This window comes from Pleurodeles waltl, chromosome 2_2 (assembly GCF_031143425.1).
Source record: "Pleurodeles waltl isolate 20211129_DDA chromosome 2_2, aPleWal1.hap1.20221129, whole genome shotgun sequence".
NCBI classification, from domain to species: Eukaryota; Metazoa; Chordata; class Amphibia; order Caudata; family Salamandridae; genus Pleurodeles; species Pleurodeles waltl.
In genome coordinates this window covers 1,157,339,277-1,157,359,832 of record NC_090439.1, presented here as the reverse complement: position 1 = coordinate 1,157,359,832, position 20,556 = coordinate 1,157,339,277, and the positions used below count along the sequence as shown (strand labels likewise).

Below are 20,556 nucleotides of genomic sequence, written 5' to 3'. Positions count from 1 at the left end.
ATAATGGGCAAGGGTTGTAAGGGAACCTTTCTTTTGGGTCCGGGATCTATAATCTGACACTTAGGGCATTGCTGGCAAAACTTCCTAATCTGGGAAAACAGTCCGGGCCAATAAAACCTTCTTAAGAGATATTCTTCAGTCTTCTCTCTTCCGTAATGACCACCGCCAGGTTGACTATGAGCTAAATGTAATACCTGGAGCCTATAAGGTTCGGGTATGAGCAATTGTTTCTTTTCTTGGGCATCAGAGTTGGTAATTGTAAGGAAATGCCTCCTTGGCATGGTTACCCCCTGACTTTTTCCCTTTGCTGATGCCAAGTTATGATTTGAAAGTGTGCTGAGGCCTGCTAACCAGGCCCCAGCACCAGTGTTCTTTCCCTAAAACTGTACCTTTGTCTCCACAATTGGCACACCCTGGCATCCAGGTAAGTCCCTTGTAACTGGTACCCCTGGTACCAAGGGCCCGGATCCCAGAGAAGGTCTCTAAGGGCTGCAGCATGTCTTATGCCACCCTGGGGACCCCTCACTCTGCACAGACACACTGCTTGACAGCTTGTGTGTGCTGGTGGGGAGAAAATGACTAAGTCGACATGGCACTCCCCTCAGGGTTCCATGCCAAACTCACACTGCCCATGGCATAGATAAGGCACCCCTCTAGCAGGCCTTACAGCCCTAAGGCAGGGTGCACTATACCATATGTGAGGGCATAGGTTCATGAGCACTGTGCCCCTACAGTGTCTAAGCAAAACCTTAGACATTGTAAGTGCAGGGTAGCCATAAGAGTATATGGTCTTGGAGTCTGTCATACATGAACTCCACAGCACCATGATGGCTACACTGAATACTGGGAAGTTTAGTATCAAACTTCTCAGCACAATAAATGTACACTGATGCCAGTGTACATTTTATTGTAAAATACACCCAGAGGGCATCTTAGAGATGCCCCCTGAAAACATACCCGACTTCCAGTGTGGGCTGACTAGTTGTACCAGCCTGTCACACACCAGACATGTTGCTGGCCATATGGGGAGAGTGCCTTTGTCACTCTGTGGCCAGGAACAAAGCCTGTACTGGGTGGAGGTGCTTCTCACCTCCCCTGCAGGAACTGTAACACCTGGCGGTGAGCCTCAAAGGCTCACCCCCTTTGTTACAGCGCCACAGGGCACCCCAGCTAGTGGAGATGCCCGCCACCTCCGGCCACGGCCCCACTTTTAGCAGCAAGGCCGGAGGAGATAATGAGAAAAACAAGGAGGAGTCACTGGCCAGTCAGGACAACCCCTAAGATGTCCTGAGCTGAGGTGACTCTGACTTTTAGGAATCCTCCATCTTGTAGATGGAGGATTCCCCCAATAGGATTAGGGATGTGCCCCCCTCCCCTCAGGGAGGAGGCACAAAGAGGGTGTAGCCACCCTCAGGGCTAGTAGCCATTGGCTACTAACCCCCCAGACCTAAACACACCCCTAAATTGAGTATTCAGGGGCTCCCAGAACCTAGGAAGACAGATTCCTGCAACCTAAGACGAAGAAGGACTGCTGACCTGAAGCCCTGCAGAGAAGACGGAGACACCAAGTGCTTTGGCCCCAGCCCTACCGGCCTGTCCCCCACTTCAAGAAAAACTGCAACAGCGACGCGTCCCCCAGGGTCCAGCGACCTCTGAAGCCTCAGAGGACTACCCTGCATCTAAAAGGACCAAGAACTCCTGAGGACAGCGGCCCTGTTCCAAAGAAACTACAACTTGCAACAAAGAAACAACTTTTAAAGGACTCCACGTTTCCCGCCGGAAGCGTGAGACTTTCCACTCTGCACCCAACGCCCCGGGCTCGACCTTCGGAGAAACAACACTACAGGTAGGACTCCCCGGCGACTGTGAGCCCGTGAGTAGCCAGAGTTGACCCCCCTGAGCCCCCACAGCGACGCCTGCAGAAGGAATCCAGAGGCTCCCCCTGACCACGACGGCCTGCTCCCAAGAACCCGACGCCTGGTAAAGACACTGCACCCACAGCCCCCAGGACCTGAAGGATCCGACCTCCAGTGCAGAAGCGACCCCCAGGTAGCCCTCTCCCTTGCCCAGGTGGTGGCTACCCCGAGGAGCCCCCCCCCTTGCCTGCCTGCTTCGCTGAAGTGACCCCTGGTGTCTCCCATTGAAACCTATTGCGAACCCGACTTCTGTTGGCACACTGCACCCGGCCGCCCCTGTGCCGCTGAGGGTGTACTTTCTGTGCTGACTTGTGTCCCCCCCGGTGCCCTACAACACCCCCCTGGTCTACCCTCCGCAGTCGCGGGTACTTACCTGCTGGCAGACTGGAACCGGGGCAGCCCCTTCTCCATTTAAGCCTATGAGTTTTGGGCACCAATTTGACCTCTGCACCTGACCGGCCTTGAGCTGCTGGTGTGGTAACTTTGGGGTTGTCCTGAACCCCCAACGATGGGCTACCTTAGACCCAACTTTGAAACCTGTAGGTGCTTTACTTACCTGCAAAACTAACCAATACTTACCTCCCACAGGAACTGTTGAAATTTGCACTGTGTCTAGTTTTAAAATAGCTTATTGCCATTTTTGCAAAACTGTACATGATATTATGTTGATTCAAAGTTCCTAAGATACCTGAGTGAAATACCTTTCATTTGAAGTATTACTTGTAAATCTTGAACCTGTGGTTCTTAAAATAAATTAAGAAAATATATTTTTCTATATAAAAACCTATTGGCCTGGAATTGTCTTTGAGTGTGTGTTCCTCATTTATTGCCTGTGTGTGTACAACAAATGCTTAACACTACCCTCTGATAAGCCTACTGCTCGACCACACTACCACAAAATAGAGCATTAGAATTATCTCTTTCTGACACTATCTTACCTGTAAGGAGAACCCTTGGACTCTGTGCACACTATTTCTTAGTTTGAAATAGTATATACAGAGCCAACTCCCTACAGTAATCCTATATAACAGGTTTTTAATTATGGAAAAAGAGGGACCTTTATCTCCCAGATTTCAAGGTCGCGCATTTCTCCAGGCGTTAAGGAGAGTGGGGTCCTCCCTCTGACAGGAGCGAAATGGGGGAAGATTATTGAAGGTATCGGCTCATGTAATTACCCAGATAGATTCCTTATCCTTAGGTCCATATAGTCTTTTGGTTTATCTTTTTTCCCTCTTACTCGGTTTATGACGGGTTACTGTAGACTGGATTGGTTCGTTAGAAAAAGGAGCCTTTTTCCACCAAGGATTACTTTCTTCGCTGTTCCTTGTGCTATCTAAAAGAATAGCAAAATCCATATAGTCGGGTCCGATTATGGCTTCCTCCACCAGGCGGTCTACTACTCCCATCCGTATTTTGGTTTCTCTTCCCTCCCGTAGTAGAGAGACCCATGTCATGGGATACTCTCGGGAATCTCTGTGAATGCAACAGATCGTCACTGTGATCCCGGGAGTGAGGGTTCTGCCATCCGTCAAATCAGCTCGGATGACTGACTGGCTGCAGCCCGAGTCGATAAGGGCTAAAGTCTTGCGTCCGTTGAGAAACAACTCTTTTTTGTATTGTGTATTTTGGCTTCCTGTATAATAGACCTGACCCCTGGTGATGCCTATTTCCATGGGCTCTGCTTTGTCGGTCTTGAGGGGACACACTCGGGTTATATGGCCCCACTCGCCAGAGCTATAACACTGGGGTTGTTGGGGAAAAGGCCTCTCCATTATCCGGGGTTTCACTGTATCGTCAAGGGGTCTTCTCCCCGAGGAGTTTACCTTTCCAAGGGTCTGACGGGATGGGGTGGTGGGGGTTACACCCTTAGATGGGGGTTTTTAAACTCCATGGAACGATGGTAGGCACATGCTAACTCAATGGTGGTATTGGTATCAGGGTTAGGGTGTTGCTTAATCCAGTTACGTGTGGAGAGCGGGAGAGCTTCCAGATTTAGTTCTAGTAATATGACTTCTATAATGTCCTCGCCGTGGGTTCCTATGGGACCCAATCATTTGAGACCCAGGTATTTTATCCGGAAATACAAGGCTCTTGGATTTTCCGACAGTCCCCATTTCGCCTTCCTGAATCTTTGCCTGTAATGTTCTGTGTCGAACCCTACTCGTTCTAGTATGCTTTTCTTAATGTCCTGGTCCTGGTAGCTCATGGTGTGGTACCTCCAGGGTTCACAGCTTGATAGGCTGCATGGAGGGTACCAGTCAATAGAAGGGCTATGTACTGTCCCCACCGATCTTGGGGCCAAGTGACAGATGTGGCAACTCTTTCAAAGTTGGTAAAAAAGGTGTCCGGGTCTTCGCCTTCCTCGTACCTTTGTAACACCGAACTAGGCACATTGGGATGAACCCGGGTAGCCGCAATGGTATCGGTCAGGGACTTTAAGGCATTTTCATGAACCAACTGGTTGTTGGCCATGATAGTCGCTTGGCTTTTAAGGGCGTTTTGTAGGGCTTCCCGCTCAACTTTGGCCTCTTTCTGCTGCTCTTCCCACACAATCTGGAGGTGCCTGTGTCCCTCGGCTAGTTGTTGCATCATATATATGGTGGGAGCACCCTCCATTTTGGATAACGTCCAGTATCCTGGTGTCTCCAAATCCCACTTCTGACACCACTGTAGTGGGTTCTCGCTTGGAACAGGATTGCAAAGAACTCTGGAGACACTGAATATGGTGATATCGTTCATTTTTTTTTTGCAATATGGGTTAGGGGAATTGTATACTCTGTTCCGGTTCTTCATTGGAAAAATGTCTCTGATACTGCCGTCTTCTTGAGTGACCAGAAAGATAATATTTCTGTCTGTTCTTTTCCTAGGGTGTTCCGGGTGACTGTCTCGATCCCAACCTCAAGGAGGATGACGTTCCCCAAAAGAAAATGGAAAGAAAAAACCAGGTCGTAATAATGTTTTTGTTTACTTTGGGCTTTCTCTAAATTTTCGCTGACGTCTTCCCATACTGATTGGATTTGGGATTTTAGGTCATTAGTGTATTCTAAAAGGGCTTTTTCTCCTCCTTCCTCCTCTTCCCACAACTCAGCCGCCATGTCTAATAGTGTTCGGGGTTGTCTCCCAAAAAACAACTCAAATGGACTATGGGGGTCATTCTGACCCTGGCGGTCTTGGACCGCCAGGGTCACGAATGACGGAAGTACCGCCAACAGGCTGGCGGTGCTTCCCATGCCATTCTGACCGCGGCGGTAAAGCCACGGTCACCCCGGCGGTTTTCTGCCGTTTATGCCCTGGCTGGGTGAATCCGCCAGGGCAGCGCTGCAGGCAGCTCTGCCCTGTGGATTCTGACCCCCGTACCGCCAGCCTGTTTCTGGCAGTTTTCACCGCCAGGAACAGGATGGCGGGAACGGGTGTCGTGGGGCCAATGGGGGCCCCTGCACTGCCCATGCCTCTGGCATGGGCAGTGCAGGGGTCCCCTAAAAGGGCCCCGGCCAGCTTTTCACTGTCTGCCTAGCAGACAGTGAAAAGCGCGACGGGTGCAACTGCACCCGTCGCACGGCCGCAACTGCACCCGTCGCACGGCCGCAACACCGCCGGCTCCATTCGGAGCCGGCTCCTGTGTTGCAGGCCTCATTCCCGCTGGCCTGGCAGGCGCTAACATTGTTAGCGCCCGCCGGCCCAGCGGGAATGTTGTAATGGGGGCAGCGGTATTTTGGCCGCATGGCGGCCAAATGGCGGTTCCCGCCTGGCGGGTGGCTACTGCCGCCCGCCAGAGTTGGAATCACCCCCTATGTCTGGTAGAGGCTTGTTCATGTGTCCTAATGGCATAGAGAACTAAGGGTAGTTTCCTATCCCAGTCCTTGCCTGACACTGAAACTGATTTTAAAAAAAGGGTTTTTAAGGTACGGTTGTATCATTCCACTAAACCGTCGGTTTGCGGATGATAAACCGCGGTTCTCAGGTGTTTAATTCCTAGTAGTTGACATATCTGGGACATTAAGTTTGACATAAACTGTGTTCCTTGGTCAGTTAGTATTTCTTTGGGAAAGCCTACTCGGGTAAAAAACCCGATCATGGCGTTAGCTATGTTTTTGGTATTAATGCTGGAAAGGAGAATGGCCTCGAGATATCTGGTGGGAGCACCCTCCATTTTGGATAACGTACAGTATCCTGGTGTCTCCAAATCCCACTTCTGACACCACTGTAGTGGGTTCTCGCTTGGAACAGGATTGCAAAGAACTCTGGAGACACTGAATATGGTGATATCGTTCTTTTTTTTATTGCAATATGGGTTAGGGGAATTGTATACTCTGTTCCGGTTCTTCATTGGAAAAATGTCTCTGATATTGCCGTCTTCTCGAGTGACCAGAAAGATAATATTTCTGTCTGTTCTTTTCCTAGGGTGTTCCGGGTGACTGTCTCGATCCCAACCTCAAGGAGGATGACGTTCCCCAAAAGAAAATGGAAAGAAAAAAACAGGTAAGTGTAGACGTTTGGGTTTGACTAGATAAAGGTTAGTAGGGAGGTGAGGATAGAGTGTGGGGCTGGTGTGGGGAGTAAACTGGTTTATCGTGTTTCACCCGTTTCCCATGCTACTAATTTCTTCTCTTTTTCTCTCTCTCTATTATCCGATACGTAGGAGAGTGGTTTACTTCACCACCTACTTGCGTGTTGTTAGGGGAATCTGAGCTTTTCTATTTAGGTCCCCTCCTCCCGGTCCCTTCCCGGTTCCTCGATCCCCTTTTCTCTCTTTCTTTCTACCCGCATCCACTCGGGTAGGACTTTTACATTAAGGTATGCCCGTACCTGTGAGAGCCACGCACGTCCGTTATTCCTTGGTTCCTCTGCGTCTATGTCGTCGGCTTCTTCGACTTCCGCTATGCTCCCTTCCGCGGGTCTCGATCCCGTACTCGGCTTGCTCGCTCCTTCCTCTGGCTCCGCTCCTTCCGTCTATCTTGCGCGCGCCCCGTCTCGTCTCTCTTCCTCTCTTTTGGCTTCTCGATCCCGGATATCCGCATCGGATTTTACTTCCGGGTTAGGGATTCTCCCGGGCGTGCCCTATGGGTATGGGCCATCAGGTTTGTTTTTTTGTGTAACCATGGCGACGGGCGCTCGGTTACATGTCCCTTCCCACGAGTGGGGCTGTTCGAGTCCCCGAGCCAACAGATAACGGGATAGGTAGTCGGCTGGGAGAGTGCAAAATTGGTTTGGTCGTGAGACAGTTTTGTAGGGTTATATAGCTATGGTGTTGGGCTGGGGTCAATATTGCTATTTTTGTGGGCTGCCCCTTCTTTAAGAGGTCAGTTAGGGGAGCCGCCAGAGTTGAATAATGGGGGATGAATCTCCGATAATACCCTACCAGACCTAAAAAGGAGCGCACTTCTTTTTTGGTAGTAGGGCTTTTTATGTGCGTAATGGCTTCCCCTTTGTTCAATGGTGGTTTTATTACACCACCCCCTATGTGATAGCCTAAGTATGCAATATCGGTATAAGCTAGGTGGCTTTTCTTGGGATTAGCAGTGAGTCCTGCTTGCTGCAGAACAGAGAATATGTTATGGAGATGGTTCAGATGGTCCTCCCAGGTTTCGCTATATATAACAATATCATCCAGATAGGCGGCTGCGTATCTGGTATATGGTCGTAAGAGGGAGTCCATAAGGCGTTGGAGGGTGGCGGGGGCACCATGTAATCCAAAGGGGAGGACATTAAAGTGATAAAGCCCAGAGGCTGTTGAGAATGCTGTTTTTTCTTTGTCTGTGTCTGCTAATGGAATTTGCCAGTAGCCTTTGGTTAAATCAAGGGTGGACATGTATTTGGCCTTCCCGAGCTTTTCTAAGAGATCACCTACCCTGGGAAGGGGATATGTGTCAAACTGGGATATGGCGTTGACCTGTCGAAAGTCATTCCAGAAACGGATTGACCCATCAGGTTTGGGGACCAATACGACCGGGGAGCACCAGGAACTCTTTGATGGCTCTATAACTCCCATGGATAGCATTTTCTCTATTTCTTCTTCCACTAAGATTTTTCGGGCTTCGGGTATGCAATAGGTTCGAAATCGTATTATCTTTCCGGGTAGTGTTTTAATATGATGTTGTATTAACGAGGTTTTTCCTGGCTGGGTAGAGAACAGTTTATCGTGGTGGGAGAGTAGTTGGGTTAACTGATCTTTTTGTTTCGGCAAGAGACATGCATTCTTTTGTGATTTTTCTGGAGTTGGGCTTACAGGAGTAGGACACCACCCAATATCAAGTTCCCTTACGGTTTTAAACAAGTAACCGGCTAATGGGGTTCTTATGGGTTCAGGAGGTTCTTCCCATTTCTTTAACAAGTTTATGTGAAATATTTGGGTTCTTTTAGGACTCCCTGTTATTTCGATGGTGTAGGTAACAGGGGTTACAGTTCCTAGAACCTTATAGGGTCCTTGCCATCTAGCCAGAAGTTTATTGTCAGGGCAGGGCAAAAAGACAAGTACTTTGTCCCCCTTACTCAAGGTTCTCATTTGCATATTGCGGTCGTAATAATGTTTTTGTTTACTTTGGGCTTTCTCTAAATTTTCGCTGACGTCTTCCCATACTGATTGGATTTGGGATTTTAGGTCATTAGTGTATTCTAAAAGGGCTTTTTCTCCTCCTTCCTCCTCTTCCCACAACTCAGCCGCCATGTCTAATAGTGTTCGGGGTTGTCTCCCAAAAACCAACTCAAATGGACTATGGGGGTCATTCTGACCCTGGCGGTCTTGGACCGCCAGGGTCACGAATGACGGAAGCACCGCCAACAGGCTGGCGGTGCTTCCCATGCCATTCTGACCGCGGCGGTAAAGCCACGGTCACCCCGGCGGTTTTCCGCCGTTTATGCCCCGGCTGGGTGAATCCGCCAGGGCAGCGCTGCAAGCGGCGCTGCCCTGTGGATTCTGACCCCCGTACCGCCAGCCTGTTTCTGGCGGTTTTCACCGCCAGGAAGAGGCTGGCGGTAAGGGGTGTCCTGGGGCCCCTGGAGGCCCCTGCACTGCCCATGCCACTGGCATGGGCAGTGCAGGGGTCCCCTAACAGGGCCCCGGCCAGCTTTTCACTGTCTGCCTAGCAGACAGTGAAAAGCGCGACGGGTGCAACTGCACCCGTCGCACGGCCGCAACACCGCCGGCTCCATTCGGAGCCGGCTCCTGTGTTGCAGGCCTCATTCCCGCGGGCCCGGCGAGAATGTTGGAATGGGGGCAGCGGTATTTTGGCCGCATGGCGGCCAAATGGCAGTTCCCGCCTGGCGGGCGGCTACCGCCGCCCGCCAGAGTTGGAATCACCCCCTATGTCTGGTAGGGGCTTGTTCATGTGTCCTAATGGCATAGAGAACTAAGGGTAGTTTCCTATCCCAGTCCTTGCCTGACACTGAAACTGATTTAAAAAAAAGGGTTTTTAAGGTACGGTTGTATCATTCCACTAAACCGTCGGTTTGCGGATGATAAACCGCGGTTCTCAGGTGTTTAATTCCTAGTAGTTGACATATCTGGGACATTAAGTTTGACATAAACTGTGTTCCTTGGTCAGTTAATATTTCTTTGGGAAAGCCTACTCGGGTAAAAAACCCGATCATGGCGTTAGCTATGTTTTTGGTATTAATGCTGGAAAGGAGAATGGCCTCGGGATATCTGGTGGCAGGGTGCACTATACCATATGTGAGGGCATAGGTTCATGAGCACTGTGCCCCTACAGTGTCTAAGCAAAACCTTAGACATTGTAAGTGCAGGGTAGCCATAAGAGTATATGGTCTTGGAGTCTGTCATACATGAACTCCACAGCACCATGATGGCTACACTGAATACTGGGAAGTTTAGTATCAAACTTCTCAGCACAATAAATGTACACTGATGCCAGTGTACATTTTATTGTAAAATACACCCAGAGGGCATCTTAGAGATGCCCCCTGAAAACATACCCGACTTCCAGTGTGGGCTGACTAGTTTTACCAGCCTGCCACACACCAGACATGTTGCTGGCCATATGGGGAGAGTGCCTTTGTCACTCTGTGGCCAGGAACAAAGCCTGTACTGGGTGGAGGTGCTTCTCGCCTCCCCTGCAGAAACTGTAACACCTGGCGGTGAGCCTCAAAGGCTCACCCCCTTTGTAACAGCGCCACAGGGCACCCCAGCTAGTGGAGATACCCGCCACCTCCGGCCACGGCCCCACTTTTGGCACCAAGGCCGGAGGAGATAATGAGAAAAACAAGGAGGAGTCACTGGCCAGTCAGGACAACCCCTAAGGTGTCCTGAGCTGAGGTGACTCTGACTTTTAGGAATCCTCCATCTTGTAGATGGAGGATTCCCCCAATAGGATTAGGGATGTGCCCCCCTCCCCTCAGGGAGGAGGCACAAAGAGGGTGTAGCCACCCTCAGGGCTAGTAGCCATTGGCTACTAACCCCCCAGACCTAAACCCCCCCCTAAATTGAGTATTTAGGGGCCCCCAGAACCTAGGAAGACAGATTCCTGCAACCTAAGACGAAGAAGGACTGCTGACCTGAAGCCCTGCAGAGAAGACGGAGACACCAAGTGCTTTGGCCCCAGCCCTACCGGCCTGTCTCCCCACTTCAAGAAAAACTGCAACAGCGACGCATCCCCCAGGGACCAGCGACCTCTGAAGCCTCAGAGGACTACCCTGCATCTAAAAGGACCAAGAACTCCCGAGGACAGCGGCCCTGTTCCAAAGAAACTACAACTTGCAACAAAGAAACAACTTTTAAAGGACTCCACGTTTCCCGCCGGAAGCGTGAGACTTTCCACTCTGCACCCGACGCCCCAGGCTCGACCTTCGGAGAAACAACACTACAGGTAGGACTCCCCGGCGACTGTGAGCCCGTGAGTAGCCAGAGTTGAGCCCCCTGAGCCCCCACAGCGACACCTGCAGAAGGAATCCAGAGGCTCCCTCTGACCGCGACGGCCTGCTCCCAAGAACCCGACGCCTGGTAAAGACACTGCACCCGCAGCCCCCAGGACCTGAAGGATCCGACCTCCAGTGCAGAAGCGACCCCCAGGTGGCCCTCTCCCTTGCCCAGGTGGTGGCTACCCCGAGGAGCCCCCCCCTTGCCTGCCTGCTTCGCTGAAGAGACCCCTGGTGTCTCCCATTGAAACCTATTGCGAACCCGACGTCTGTTGGCACACTGCACCCGGCCGCCCCGTGCCGCTGAGGGTGTACTTTCTGTGCTGACTTGTGTCCCCCCCGGTGCCCTACAACACCCCCCTGGTCTGCCCTCCGAAGTCGCGGGTACTTACCTGCTGGCAGACTGGAACCGGGGCACCCCCTTCTCCATTTAAGCCTATGAGTTTTGGGCACCACTTTGACCTCTGCACCTGACCGGCCCTGAGCTGCTGGTGTGGTAACTTTGGGGTTGTCCTGAACCCCCAACGGTGGGCTACCTTAGACCCAACTTTGAAACCTGTAGGTGCTTTACTTACCTGCAAAACTAACCAATACTTACCTCCCACAGGAACTGTTGAAATTTGCACTGTCTAGTTTTAAAATAGCTTATTGCCATTTTTGCTCAAACTGTACATGATATTGTGTTGATTCAACGTTCCTAAGATACCTGAGTGAAATACCTTTCATTTGAAGTATTACTTGTAAATCTTGAACCTGTGGTTCTTAAAATAAATTAAGAAAATATATTTTTCTATATAAAAACCTATTGGCCTGGAATTGTCTTTGAGTGTGTGTTGCTCATTTATTGCCTGTGTGTGTACAACAAATGCTTAATGTAGGAGGCTGGACTGGCTTGTAGTGAGTACCAAGGGGTACTTGCACCTTGCACCAGGCCCAGTTATCCCTTATTAGTGTATAGGGTGTCTAGCAGCATAGGCTGATAGATAATGGAAGCTTAGCAGAGCAGCTTAGGCTGAACTAGGAGACGAGTGAAGCTCCTACAGTACCACTTAGTGTCATATGCACAATATCATAAGAAAACACAATACACAGATATACTAAAAATAAAGGTACTTTATTTTTATGACAATATGCCAAAAGTATCTCAGTGAGTACCCTCAGTATGAGGATAGCAAATATACACAAGATATATGTACACAATACCAAAATATGCAGTAATAGTATTAGAAAACAGTGCAAACAATGTATAGTTACAATAGGATGCACTGGAGACACATAGGGATAGGGGCAACACAAACCATATACTCCAAAAGTGGAATGCGAACCACGAATGGACCCCAAACCTATGTGACCTTGTAGAGGGTCGCCGGGACTATTAGAAAATAGTAAGGGTTAGAAAAATAGCCCACCCCAAGACCCTGAAAAGTGAGTGCAAAGTGCACTAAAGTTCCCCAAAGGACATAGAAGACGTGATAGGGGAGTTCTGCAAGAAAGACACAAACCAGCAATGCAACAACAATGGATTTCCAGTCGAGGGTACCTGTGGAACAAGGGGACCAAGTCCAAAAGTCACAAGCAAGTCGGAGATGGGCAGATGCCCAGGAAATGCCAGCTGTGGGTGCAAAGATGCTGTTACTGGACAGTAGAAGCGTAGGTTTCTGCAAGAACGACAAGGGCTAGAGACTTCCCCTTTGGAGGACGGATCCCTCACGCCGTGGAGAGTTGTGCAGAAGTGTTTTCCTGCCGAAAGACCGCCAACAAGCCTTGCTAGCTGCAAATCATGTGGTAAGGGTTTTTGGATGCTGCTGTGGCCCAGGAGGGACCAGGATGTCGCCAATTGCGTCTGGAGACAGAGGGGGTATCAAGCAAGACAAAGAGCCCTCTCAGCAGCAGGCAGCACCCGCAGAAGTGCCAGAAACAGGCACTACGAGGATGTGTGAAATGGTGCTCACCCGAAGTCGCACAAAGGCGTCCCACGTCGCCGGAGAACAACTTAGGAGGTCGTGCAATGCAGGTTAGAGTGCCGTGGACCCAGGCTGGACTGTGCACAAAGGATTTCTGCTGGAAGTGCCCTGAGGCCGGAGTAGCTGCAAAAGTCGCAGTTCCCAGCAATGCAGTCTGGCGTGGGGAGGCAAGGACTTACCTCCACCAAACTTGGACTGAAGAGTCACTGGACTGTGGAAGTCACTTGGACAGAGTTGCTGGATTCAAGGGACCTCGCTCGTCGTGCTGAGAGGAGACCCAAGGTACCGTGATGCAGTTCTTTGGTGCCTGCGGTTGCAGGGGGACGATTCCGTCGACCCACGGGAGATTTCTTCGGAGCTTCTAGTGCAGAGAGGAGGCGGACTACCCCCACAGAATGCACCACCAGGAAAGCAGTCGAGAAGGCGGCTGGATCAGCGTTACAGAGTTGCAGTAGTCGTCTTTGCTACTATGTTGCAGTTTTGCAGGCTTCCAGCGCGGTCAGCAGTCGATTCCTTGGCAGAAGGTGAAGAGAGAGATGCATAGGAACTCGGATGAGCTCTTGCATTCGTTATCTAAGGAATCCCAAGAGACAGAGGGGGTCATTCTGACCCTGGCGGTCATTGACCGCCAGGGTCAACGACCGCGGGAGCACCGCCAACAGGCTGGCGGTGCTCCCAAGGGCATTCTGACCGCAGCGGTATGGCCGCGGTCAGAAACGTAAAACCGGCGGTCTCCTGCCGGTTTTCCGCTGACCGCCAGGAACAGGATGGCGGTGAGGGGTGTCGTGGGGCCCCTGGGGGCCCCTGCAGTGCCCATGCCAATGGCTTGGGCACTGCAGGGGCCCCCGTAAGAGGGCCCCTAAAAGATTTTCAGTATCTGCCATGCAGACACTGAAAATCGCGACGGGTGCTACTGCACCCGTCGCATCCTTCCCACTCCGCCGGCTCCATTCGGAGCCGGCTTCCTCGTGGGAAGGGGTTTCCCGCTGGGCTGTCGGGCGGCCTTCTGGCGGTCGCCCGCCAGCCCAGCGGGAAACACAGAATAACCGCCGAGGTCTTCTGACCGCGTAGCCAAAGTTAGAATCACCCCCAGAGACCCTAAATAGCCAGAAAAGAGGGTTTGGCTACCTAGGAGAGAGGATAGGCTAGCAACACCTGAAGGAGCCTATCAGAAGGAGTCTCTGACGTCACCTGGTGGCACTGGCCACTCAGAGCAGTCCAGTGTGCCAGCAGCACCTCTGTTTCCAAGATGGCAGAGGTCTGGAGCACACTGGAGGAGCTCTGGGCACCTCCCAGGGGAGGTACAGGTCAGGGGAGTGGTCACTCCCCTTTCCTTTGTCCAGTTTCACGCCAGAGCAGGGCTAAGGGGTCCCTGAACCGGTGTAGACTGGCTTATGCAGAAATGGGCACCAAATGTGCCCATGAAAGCATTTCCAGAGGCTGGGGGAGGCTACTCCTCCCCTGCCTTCACACCATTTTCCAAAGGGAGAGGGTGTAACACCCTCTCTCAGAGGAAGTCCTTTGTTCTGCCATCCTGGGCCAGGCCTGGCTGGACCCCAGGAGGGCAGAAGCCTGTCTGAGGGGTTGGCAGCAGCAGCAGCTGCAGTGAAACTCCGGGAAAGGCAGTTTGGCAGTACCAGGGTCTGTGCTACAGACCACTGGGATCATGGGATTGTGCCAACTATGCCAGGATGGTATAGAGGGGGCAATTCCAAGATCATAGACATGTTACATGGCCATATTCGGAGTTACCATTGTGAAGCTACATATAGGTAGTGACCTATATGTAGTGCACGCATGTAATGGTGTCCCCGCACTCACAAAGTCCGGGGAATTGGCCCTGAACAATGTGGGGGCACCTTGGCTAGTGCCAGGGTGCCCTCACACTAAGTAACTTAGCACCCAACCTTTACCAGGTAAAGGTTAGACATATAGGTGACTTATAAGTTACTTAAGTGCAGTGTAAAATGGCTGTGAAATAACGTGGACGTTATTTCACTCAGGCTGCAGTGGCAGGCCTGTGTAAGAATTGTCAGAGCTCCCTATGGGTGGCAAAAGAAATGCTGCAGCCCATAGGGATCTCCTGGAACCCCAATACCCTGGGTACCTCAGTACCATATACTAGGGAATTATAAGGGTGTTCCAGTAAGCCAATATAAATTGGTAAAATTGGTCACTAGCCTGTCAGTGACAATTTGAAAGAAATGAGAGAGCATAACCACTGAGGTTCTGGTTAGCAGAGCCTCAGTGAGACAGTTAGGAATCACACAGGGAACACATACCTATAGGTCACAAACTTATGAGCACTGGGGTCCTGACTAGCAGGGTCCCAGTGACACAACAAACATACTGAAAACATAGGGTTTTCACGATGAGCACTGGGCCCTGGCTGGCAGGATCCCAGTGAGACAGTGAAAACACCCTGACATACACTCACAAACAGGCCTAAAGTGGGGGTAACAAGGCTAGAAAGAGGCTACTTTCTCACACTTAACACTACCCTCTGATAATCCTACTGCTCAACCACACTACCACAAAATAGAGCATTAGAATTATCTCTTTCTGACACTATCTTACGTCTAAGGAGAACCCTTGGACTCTGTGCACTCTATTTCTTAGTTTGAAATAGTATATACAGAGCCAACTTCCTACAGTAATCCTATATAACAGGTTTTTAATTATGGAAAAAGAGGGACCTTTATCTCCCAGATTTCAAGGTCGCGCATTTCTCCAGGCGTTAAGGAGAGTGGGGTCCTCCCTCTGACAGGAGCGAAATGGGGGAAGATTATTGAAGGTATCGGCTTGTGTAATTACCCCGATAGATTCCTTATCCTTAGGTCCATATAGTCTTTTGGTTTCTCTTTTTTCCCTCTTACTCGGTTTATGACGGGTTACCGTAGACTGGATTGGTTCGTTAGAAAAAGGAGCCTTTTTCCACCAAGGATTACTTTCTTCGCTGTTCCTTGTGCTATCTAAAAGAATAGCAATATCCATATAGTCGGGTCCGATTATGGCTTCCTCCACCAGGCGGTCTACTACTCCCATCCGTATTTTTGTTTCTCTTCCCTCCCATAGTAGAGAGACCCATGTCATGGGATACTCTCGGGAATCTCTGTGAATGCAACAGATCGTCACTGTGATCCCGGGAGTGAGGGTTCTGCCATCCGTCAAATCAGCTCGGATGACAGACTGGCTGCAGCCCGAGTCGATAAGGGCTAAAGTCTTGCGTCCGTTGAGAAACAACTCTTTTTTGTATTGTGTATTTTGGCTTCCTGTATAATAGACCCTACCCCTGGTGATGCCTATTTCCATGGGCTCTGCTTTGTCGGTCTTGAGGGGACACACTCGGGCTATATGGCCCCACTCCCCATAGCTATAACACTGGGGTTGTTGGGGAAAAGGCCGCTCCATTATCCGGGGTTTCACTGTATCGTCAAGGGGTCTTTTCCCTGAGGAGTTTACCTTTCGAAGGGTCTGACGGGATGGGGGGGGGGTTTCACCCCCAGATGGGGTTTTTTAAACTCCATGGAACGATGGTAGGCACATGCTAACTCAATGGTGGCATTGGTATCAGGGTTAGGGTGTTGCTTAATCCAGTTACGTGTGGAGAGCGGGAGAGCTTCCAGATTTTGTTCTAGTAATATGACTTCTATAATGTCCTCGCCGTGGGTTCCTATGGGACCCAATCATTTGAGACCCAGGTCCTTTATCCGGAAATACAAGGCTCTTGGATTTTCCGACAGTCCCCATTTGGCCTTCCTGAATCTTAGCCTGTAATGTTCTGTGTCGAACCCTACTCGTTCTAGTATGCTTTTCTTAATGTCCTGATCATGGTAGCTCATGGTGTGGTACCTCCAGGGTTCACAGCTTGATAGGCTGCTTGGAGGGTACCAGTCAATAGAGGGGCTATGTACTGTCCCCACCGATCTTGGGGCCAAGTGGCGGATGTGGCAACTCTTTCAAAGTTGGTAAAAAAGGTGTCCGGGTCTTCGCCTTCCTCGTACCTTTGTAACACCGAACTAGGCACATTGGGATGAACCCGGGTAGCGGGAATGGTATCGGTCAGGGACTTTAAGGCATTTTCATGAACCAACTGGTTGTTGGCCATGATAGTCGCTTGGCTTTTAAGGGTGTTTTGTAGGGCTTCCCGCTCAACTTTGGCCTCTTTCTGCTGCTCTTCCCACACAATCTGGAGGTGCCTCTGTCCCTCGGCTAGTTGTTGCATCATATATATGGTGGGAGCACCCTCCATTTTGGATAACATCCAGTATCCTGGTGTCTCCAAATCCCACTTCTGACACCACTGTAGTGGGTTCTCGCTTGGAACAGGATTGCAAAGAACTCTGGAGACACTGAATATGGTGATATCGTTCTTTTTTTTATTGCAATATGGGTTAGGGGAATTGTATACTCTGTTCCGGTTCTTCATTGGAAAAATGTCTCTGATATTGCCGTCTTCTCGAGTGACCAGAAAGATAATATTTCTGTCTGTTCTTTTCCTAGGGTGTTACGGGTGACTATCTCGATCCCAACCTCAAGGAGGATGACGTTCCCCAAAAGAAAATGGGAAGAAAAAACCAGGTAAGTGTAGACGTTTGGGTTTGACTAGATAAAGGTTAGTAGGGAGGAGAGGATAGGGTGTGGAGGCTGGTGTGGGGAGTAAACTGGTTTATTGTGTTTCACCCTTTTCCCATGGTACTAAGGCCCGTATTTATACTCTGTTTGCGCTGAATTTGCGTCGTTTTTTTTTACGCAAATTCGGCGCAAAACTAACGCCATATTTATACTTTGGCGTTAGACGCGTCTAGCGCCAAAGTATGAAGAAAGAGCGTCATTGTTTTGCGTGAACGCCTTCCTTGCGTTAATGAGATGCAAGGAAGGCGTTCCCGTCTAAAAAAATGACAGCGACGCAAATGCGTCGTATTTATACTCCCGGGCAAAAATCACGCCCGGGAGGTGGAGGGTCAAAAAAACCCGCATTTGCGCCTGAATTTAACGCCTGGGTCAGGGTAGGCGTTAAGGGACCTGTGGGCTCAGAATGAGCCCACAGGTGCCCTCCCCTGCCCCCAGGGACCCCCCCTGCCACCCCTGCCCACCCCAGGAGGACACCCAAGGATGGAGGGGCCCATCCCAGTGAAGTACAGGTAAGTTCAGGTAAGTATAATTTTTTTTATTTTTTTATTTTTTTTGTGGCATAGGGGGGCCTTATTTGTGCCCCCCTACATGCCACTATGCCCAATGACCATGCCCAGGGGACACAAGTCCCCTGGGCATGGCCATTGGGCAAGGGGGCATGACTCCTGTCTTTACTAAGACAGGAGTCATGAAATGGCGTCTGGGCGTCGAAAAAATGGCGCAAATCGGGTTAAGACGATTTTTTAGCGTCAACCTGACTTGCGCCATTTTAAGACGCCCTAACGTCATTTTTTCCCAACGCCGGCGCTGCCTGGTCTACGTGGTTTTTTTCCACGCACACCAGGCAGCGCCGGTCTGATTGCGCCGTCTAACGCCATTCCATAAATACGGCGCCCGCATGGCGCTTCAGAATGGCGTTAGACGGCGCAAAATTTTTTGACGCTAAACTGCGTTAGCGCAGTTTAGCGTCAAAAAGTATAAATATGGGCCTAATTTCCTCTCTTTTTCTCTCTCTCTATTATCCGATATGTAGGAGAGTGGTTTACTTCACCACCTCCTTGCGTGTTGTTAGGGGAATCTGAGCTTTTCTATTTAGGTCCCCTCCTCCCGGTCCCTTCCCGGTTCCTCGATCCCCTTTTCTCTCTTTCTTTCTATCCGCATCCACTCGGGTAGGACTTTTACATTAAGGTATGCCTGTACCTGTGAGAGCCACGCCCTTCCAGGGGCGTGGTGGCGCTGTCCTTTATTCCTTGGTTCCTCTGCGTCTACGTCGTCGGCTTCTTCGACTTTCTCTATGCTCCCTTCCGCGGGTCTCGATCCTGTACTCGGCTTGCTCGCTCCTTCCTCTGGCTCCGCTCCTTCCGTCTCTCTTGCGCGCGACCCGTCTCGTCTCTCTTCCTCTCTTTTGGCTTCTCGATCCCAGATATCTGCATCGGATTTTACTTCCGGGTTAGGGATTCTCCCGGGCGTGCCCTAGGGGTATGGGCCGTCAGGTTTGGGCTTTGTTGTGTAACCGTGGCGACGGGCGCTCGGTTACATGTCCCTTCCCACAAGTGGGGCTGTTCGAGTCCCCGAGCCAACGGATAACGGGATAGGTAGTCGGCCTGGCCCATTAGTTTTCCCAGAAGGTGGCACACCTGAAAGAATAAAGGTTGGAGTTCCATAAACCATCTAAGTATGCAGTCGTTGGTATCTTTATGGCGCGATAGCCATTTCAGAGGAGTGTGATCAGTATATAGCAGAAACGGTCATCCTAGAAGATAGTATTGTAGGCTTTCTATTACCCATTTAATGGCCAGACATTCATGTTCTATAATCGGATAGCGATGTTCCCTGGGTAGGAGCTTACGACTGATAAACACAATAGGGTGAATTGTGCCATCATCACTCTTCTGAAATAAAACCGCCCCCAGGCCTACATCTGAGGCATCCGTTTGTAAATGGAAGGGTTGACTAAAATCGGGAGAGCGCAAAATTGGTTTGGTCGTGAGACAGTTTTGTAGGGTTATATAGCCATGGTGTTGGGCTGGGGTCAATCTTGCTATTTTTGTGGGCTGCCCCTTCTTTAAGAGGTCGGTTAGGGGAGCCGCCAGAGTTGAATAATGGGGGATGAATCTCCGATAGTACCCTACCAGACCTAGAAAGGAGCGCACTTCTTTCTTGGTAGTAGGGCTTTTTATGTGCGTAATGGTTTCCACTTTGTTCAATTGTGGTTTTATTACACTACCCCCTTTGTGATAGCCTAAGTATGCAATATCGGTATAAGCTAGGTGGCTTTTCTTGGGATTAGCAGTGAGTCCTGCTTGCTGCAGGACAGAGAATATGTTATGGAGATGGTTCAGATGGTCCTCCCAGGTTTCGCTATATATAACAATATCATCCAGATACGCGGCTGCGTATCTGGTATATGGTCGTAAGAAGGAGTCCATAAGGCGTTGGAAGGTGGCGGGGGCACCATGTAATCCAAAGGGGAGGACATTAAAGTGATAAAGCCCAGAGGCTGTTGAGAAGGATGTTTTTTCTTTGTCTGTGTCTGCCAATGGAATTTGCCAGTAGCCTTTGGTTAAATCAAGGATGGACATGTATTTGGCCCTCCCGAGCTTTTCTAAGAGATCGTCTACCCCTGGAAGGGGATATGTGTCAAACTGGGATATGGCGTTGACCTGTAGAAAGTCAATGCAGAAACAGATTGACCCATCAGGTTTGGGGACCAATACGACCGGGGAGCACCAGGGACTCTTTGATGGCTCTATAACTCCATGGATAGCATTTTTTCTATTTCTTCTTCCACTAAGATTTTTTGGGCTTTGGGTATGCGATAGGGTCGCAATCGTATTATCTTTCCGGGTAGTGTTTTAATATGATGTTGTATTAACAAGGTTTTTCCTGGTTGGGTAGAGAACAGCTTATTGTGGTGGGAGAGTAGTTGGGTTAACTGATCTTGTTGTTTTGGCAAGAGACATGCATTCTTTTGCGTTTTTTCTGGAGTTGGGCTTACAGGAGTATGACACCACCAAATATCAAGTTCCCTTACGGTATTAACCAAGTAACCAGCCAAAAATGGGGTTCTTATGGGTTCAGGAGGTTCTTCCCATTTCTTTAACAAGTTTATGTGAAATATTTGGGTTCTTTTAGGACTCTCTGTTATTTCGATGGTGTAGGTAACAGAGGTT

At 50.1% G+C, this 20,556-nt stretch overlaps 1 protein-coding gene across 1 annotated transcript in view; it reads left to right on the top strand.

Annotated features, from left to right (window-relative positions):
- The window catches only part of LOC138282988 (E3 ubiquitin-protein ligase TRIM39-like), a 162,678-nt gene that overhangs the window by 17,430 nt on the left and 124,692 nt on the right, over positions 1-20,556 (top strand). Inside the window, exons 3-5 of the mRNA XM_069221081.1 lie at positions 4,784-4,861; positions 6,318-6,395; positions 17,252-17,329. Of these exons, the coding sequence (XP_069077182.1) occupies positions 4,784-4,861; positions 6,318-6,395; positions 17,252-17,329 (234 nt within the window). The remainder of the gene's footprint in view (positions 1-4,783; positions 4,862-6,317; positions 6,396-17,251; positions 17,330-20,556) is intronic.